This window comes from Colobus angolensis, unplaced genomic scaffold (assembly GCF_000951035.1).
Source record: "Colobus angolensis palliatus isolate OR3802 unplaced genomic scaffold, Cang.pa_1.0 Scaffold187, whole genome shotgun sequence".
NCBI lineage: Eukaryota > Metazoa > Chordata > Mammalia > Primates > Cercopithecidae > Colobus > Colobus angolensis.
The window spans coordinates 1,148,993-1,154,611 of NW_012115010.1; the positions used below are offsets into that span (position 1 = coordinate 1,148,993).

General features: G+C 56.5%; 1 protein-coding gene across 1 annotated transcript in view; it reads right to left on the reverse strand.

The window, feature by feature from the left end:
• FAM171A2 (family with sequence similarity 171, member A2) overlaps window positions 1–5,400 on the reverse strand; it is a 10,493-nt gene extending 5,093 nt beyond the window's left edge. Inside the window, exons 1-3 of the mRNA XM_011940170.1 lie at window positions 5,125–5,400; window positions 2,275–2,554; window positions 1,948–2,040 (exon numbers count right to left, since the gene is read on the reverse strand). Of these exons, the coding sequence (XP_011795560.1) occupies window positions 1,948–2,040; window positions 2,275–2,554; window positions 5,125–5,400 (649 nt within the window). The remainder of the gene's footprint in view (window positions 1–1,947; window positions 2,041–2,274; window positions 2,555–5,124) is intronic.
• Between the last annotated feature and the right edge of the window lie 219 nt (window positions 5,401–5,619).

Consider the following 5,619-nt stretch of genomic DNA (forward strand, 5'->3'; position numbering starts at 1 on the left):
CCTCCCAAAGTGCTGGGATTACAGGCGTGAGCCACTGCGCCTGGCCAAATTAATTAATTTTTAATTTAATTTACTTCAATTTAATATGTAGCTAGTGGCTACTGCATCAGACAGTTTAGGTCGTGTGTGTGTGTGTGTGTGTGTGTGTGTTGGGGTAGAGGGGACAGACATATAAACAATTCCAATACAGTATGGTCACAGCTAACATTTATTAAGCTTTAAGCTATGCTGCTCACTGTTCTAAGCAGATTACCTGTATTAACCCCTGCAATTAGGAAAATAGCCCCTTAGCTAGTTGTCTTTATTATCAACCTCATTTTAGAGGTGCAAAAATGGAGGCAGGCAGGGGTTCAGTAACTTGCCCGAGGTCACAATCCTCAAGCCTGGATAGAAGCCCGGACCACTGGGCTCCAGGCCCATCCTCTCCCGTGCCATTCCTCCTGCCTTGCTATCCAAATAGAGGGACGCAGGGGACTAGGGGAGCTGGTCTCACTCAGCTCAGGGGAGGCCCTATGGAGTCTTGCAGGATGTGGAAGACTCAGCCAGGAAAGAAAGAGGGAAAGGACATCCAGGAGGCCTGGCATGAGAAAGGCCCAGAGGTGTGGGGCAGCGGGCGGCCCAGGCTCTGGAAGGCGCTGTCAGCTCTGAGATGGCACCTGGGCTTGGTACTGAAAGCAGTAGGTGCCATGCAGGGGCTTCAAGCTAGGGGGCTACATAGGGTCCACTGGCATTTTAGAAACCTGCAGGGGCACTTAGAAGCCTCTGGTTTGGGATCAGAGTGACGAAGGTGAGCACACAAGAGCAGCTTGGTGAGGCCGGGTGAAGTGGCTCACGCCTGTAATCCCCGCGCTATGAGAGGCTGAGGCGGGTGGATCACCTGAGGTCAGGAGTTCGAGACCAGCCTGGCCAACATGGCAAAACCGTCTCTACTGAAAATACAAAAATTAGTCTGGCGTGGTGACGGGTGCCTGTAATCCCAGCTACTCAGGAGACTAAGGCAGAAGAATCCCGAGGTTATGCCACTTCAGTCTGGGCAACAGAGCAACACTCTGTCTCACAAAAAAAAAAAAAAGAAAAATCTAGCTCCATGACAAGGGCTCAGGGTGAGACTACAAACCGGGAAGGGGCTCCTCCAACTCTGAAACCCACCATGGCCCTCTATGCAGAATGGAGCCCCCGAACCCTCACTGTCCTCTGCTACCCTCCACCTGATGTCTCCCCCGGCCTTCCTCTCCAGTGGAGGCGCCTCTGCTTCCCCTTCACTCCTGAGTCGAGGGCTGACCGCTCCGTTCGACAAGCTCTCACCCAGCCGGGTCCCCTCGCAGGTTAGGGCCGTCTCAGCACTGAAAGCAGCTGCCCTCCACTCCACTGCCCTGCCTGCTCTGGAACTATTTCAGGGCTTGCAATGATCTGTCTTCCTATTTGTCTGTGAACGTCCAAGGCAAGGAGCGGGTCTTCTTCCTCACCGTGGTTCCCAGCACCAGCCACAATGCCTGGCACGGCCTAGGAGTTGAAGTAAGTACTAGCTGAGCGAGACCAAAAGCCGGGGGTAGATCAGGACAGCTGCAGGCTTTCTCTGGGCCTTGCACTTCCTGTGCACCTGTGCATCCAGCAGGTGCACAACAAATCCGTGTAGGCCCATTGAAGATAAAGGTGGCAGGGAAGGTAGGAATAGATGGAGAATAGAAACCACGAGAATCCCCGATAACTATAAACATTTATTGAACACCTTCTGTACTGTGTTTTTTCACTTTTTATGGGATTTAATTCTTACTCCAATTTGATGATGTAGGCACTAACCTTCCACATCTTACAAATGAGCAAATTATGGCTCAGAGAGGTGAAGTGACTTGCCCAAGGACACCCAGCTAATATAGGACAGTGGAGGTCTCTACGCCCAGGTTAGGGGAAGGAAGAAGAGTTGGTGTGGGTGAGGGGGAGCCTTACCGGGAGAACCTAGGAGAATGTGCACCAGGTCCTCATAGAGGATGAGCGTGGCCGGCCGCTCAGGGAGCAGGTAGAGACTGACAGACGCATACACTGTGGGAGGGATGGCTGGTCAGCTCCAGGAAAGCCTGCCCCCCACCCCCCAGCCAGGCATCCCCTCCATCTGAGTCCCAGAGGCTTCACCCTCCCTCAGCCCCCTCTGTGTACCCCAGCCCAGGCAGCAGCTGCTGGAAAGCCTCCCCCTCCACCCCCAAGGAACCTATTTTGGGAAGGGGCTGATGGAGGGTCAGCTGCTGTCCCCCCCCCTCCACCTGCCCCTGCACTCACAGGGCAGCTTGTCAACACGCCAGGGCACAGAGTTGGTGAGGAAGCCAGGGCGGGCAGCAGTGACCAGCACCCAGGTGCCCAAGCGATAACTGAGGGGCAGGGTGGCCACACCCTCTGAGTCTGTGGTACCAGATGCCAGCAGAGTCCGGTTCCCAAACACATCCACGGAGGCCCGGGCCAGGGGCACCAGCTCTCCGCTCACATACACCTGCACCTTGATCAGGATCTCTGTGGACAAGATGGGGTGAAGGGAGTGAGGACGAGGGAGGGGGAAAGAGAACTGGGGCAAGCCCCAAGATCAGCGGAAGGAGCTGTGTTTGGGAGAGTCTTTGGGGCTGAGGCTAGAGAAGGCATGATTTAAGACCCAGCATTCAGTGAGAAACCTGCTATCAGCCCATGAAGGAGGTGGGACTATTCCCGTATTTCATCGCCGGACATATGCGCTGTGTCACATTTTCACAATTCTAAACTCAGGCTGTGTCTATGATTGATGATGCCATCGTTATAACTGGCAGCATTTCTTCCTTTCTTACTGGTACCTGAAATCATGGTGCATCTTACAGTCAGTGGTGTATTGGATTTGATAATATATGCTCTTAGTCCATTTTACAGATAAGGAAACTGAGGCTTAGAGAGTTTAGATACTTGGACTACAGCTAAGTGGAGATCTGGGATCCAGACCTGGCAGTCTGCCTCTAGAAGCAACATTCTTAACCCCGGGCCTGGGGAGAGGAGAAGGACAGGAGGGCTGAGAAAGGCTAAGTAAAGCTGGGTATGCAGGCGGAGAGAAGGGTCAAGCTTCAGCAGTTTGAAAGGGAGGATGGAGGCTAGGGCAGAGTTTGGGGTCTTGGGAAAAAATTGACAGGGGACACTAGGAAACTGGTCATTCCTGACATTCATCCTTTTCCCAGAATCCTTTGCACAAGCCTGTTTCCCTTCAGATTTAGGGACTCACCCCAACCCTATGCCCAAACAAATTACTTCTGCCCCCGCCCCCTCACATGAACCGCCTGCCCCCTCAGCTGGTCAGCTACAGTCAGTCACCATGGCAACGCCCTCATTCCTCCCAGGAGATCAGGCAGGGAGCTGGGGCCCTGGCAAGGGGAAGGAGATCTGGGGGGGTGCAACCCAGGCCCAAGAGAACTATTGTGGAGGGGGCTGGGGAGGGAAGCCCAAGTGTTTTGCTTTCCAGGGATGCCTCTGCCCCCAGCCTGAGGAGAGTCTGGCCAGGCCATCAGGCAGGTGTCCTGCCCTCAGATGGCGTGATGGGGAGGAACCAAGCCTTGAGTTGTTCCCATGGATTCTCCAGGCAGTCTCGCTGATCCAGGGCACCCCTTCCCATCAGCTCAGCCCCTCCCTCAAGAACACACCTCACCCCTACCTTCCTGCTAACAAGGTGTGTCATGCATGTATGGACACCTCAGTGGGGGGCCCAGGAGGCAGGTGGGGAGTGGGCTGAGTGCTGGGTGCAAATCTAGTGGGGGTTGGGTGCGGAAGGGTCTGGAGCTGAGAGCAGCAGGGCCTGGGGAGGTCAGGGTGCTGCGGAGACTTCGAGGAGAGGGAAGGCCTTAGAGTGGAGCCTGACACTCAGCAGTGACAGGTGTCTTAGCTCAGGCTCCCAACCCGGAGCCAGTGCCACGCCTGCCCTAGGCATCCCATCCAGCTGCTCCCCTGAGCCCACCTCCCCTCCCAGACCAGAGCCCGACCCTGCAGGGTGGGTGCACACTCTACCCACTCTTGCTCTCTGCTGCTACAGGAAGCTGGCACCCCTGTACTGTTTTTTTGCACATTTGATGAGATTTCTTACTTCAATTTGATGATGTAGGCACTATCCTTCCTTGTCTTACAAATGAACAAATTATGGCTCAGAGAGGTTAAGTGACATACCCAAGGGCACCCAGCTAATACAGGAAAGTGGAGGCCTGTACACCCAGGTTGGGAGAAAGAAGAATTGGCTTGGGGTGGGGGGAGGGGAGAGCCTAGGAGGATGTGCACAAGGTCCTCACCATCCCCCCACCAACACCCATTAGGAATTCTGAGAAGCCAGAAGGGCCTGGCTACTCCCACCCCCATCCCGGGCTTAGGAACAGCTGGATAGAGCAGCTGGGGAGAGGGACCCTGAGTCTGAGATACTTGGGGTCATTTGAGGGAATAGCTTGGGTTCAAGAGTCAGAGCTTCAGAAGAGGGAGGGAGCTGGGGAAACAAAACTGGGGTGGGCTGGTAAGGCTCTGTGCCAACCTTGGGGGTGGGGGAGAAGGGGGCAGGTGCCTAGCAGATTCCCTTCCCCCTTCCCCTCAACCTGGGCTCCCCGCCAGCTGCCCCAGAGAACCCCCCTGTCCTGGCTCTATTCCAGCCAATTCCCTGGGCCCCTTCCCCTGAGGGGCAGGGACTTGAGGGGAGGGATGTCCTAAGAAACTAGGGCTTCTTCCTACTAAGCAAAGTCTCATCTCCTCCCCCAGAGAGCTGGGAAGACTGAGGCAGAGGGCGGACCCTCCCCAATCCTCAAAGCCTGACATACCATATAGTATCCACCTCTCCAGCTCCAGGACTGCCTCAATCCAGGAGGAAATCCGACCCTCTCCCTTCATCCGGACCCTACTTCCCTCATCCAGATCCCCCCACCCTGCTTTTCCTGCCAGCTCCTTAGTGTGGGGGGTGAGGAGTGAACACTGCTTCAGGCAGGGATGGGGCCCACAGGCAGCGGGGAGAGAGCAGGAGCACAGGAGGTGGGCGCAGGGCTGGAGTGGGGGGAGGCCCCTAAGCATCCAGGCCTGCCTGTGGAGTGTGGAGTCAGGGTCTTGCTCCCCCACCCTTTCCTGCTGCAGAAGCCGGCCCCACCCCCACCTCACACACCCACCTGCGCCCGGTGAGTCGCTGGGGAGGGTCTCCTCCACTGCGAAGGAGATGTGAGGTGAGGAGGGGGTGATCTGGGGGCGGGCAGGGGACGGGAGTGCCAGGAGGCCTGCTGAACGGGGACCCAGGCACCTGCCCTCCCAGCCGGCACTGCCCACAGCCAGCCAGCTCAGCATGGTTCCGCGACCGCAAGTCTGCCATGCGCCTTCAGTTGGAATCACAATGTACCCTCTTTTCTCAGAGCCCCACAACTGCTGCTCGTCCTCCGTCATAGGCTCACAAGCATTTATTTGGTGCACCCCAAATTCTAAACCAGGGGAGCTGGCTGGGAGCTGTCAGGCTCCAGGGCGAAGAACCCCATTAGAGCAGTCAATCCCGCCCACAGCCTCACCCACTCCCCCTTCTCCCCTCCCCCCTTCAAACCCAGCTCCAGGCGCCCAGCCTCCTGTCCGGGCCTAGGGTGGCAGCCGATGCCGGCGCCCCCACCCAGC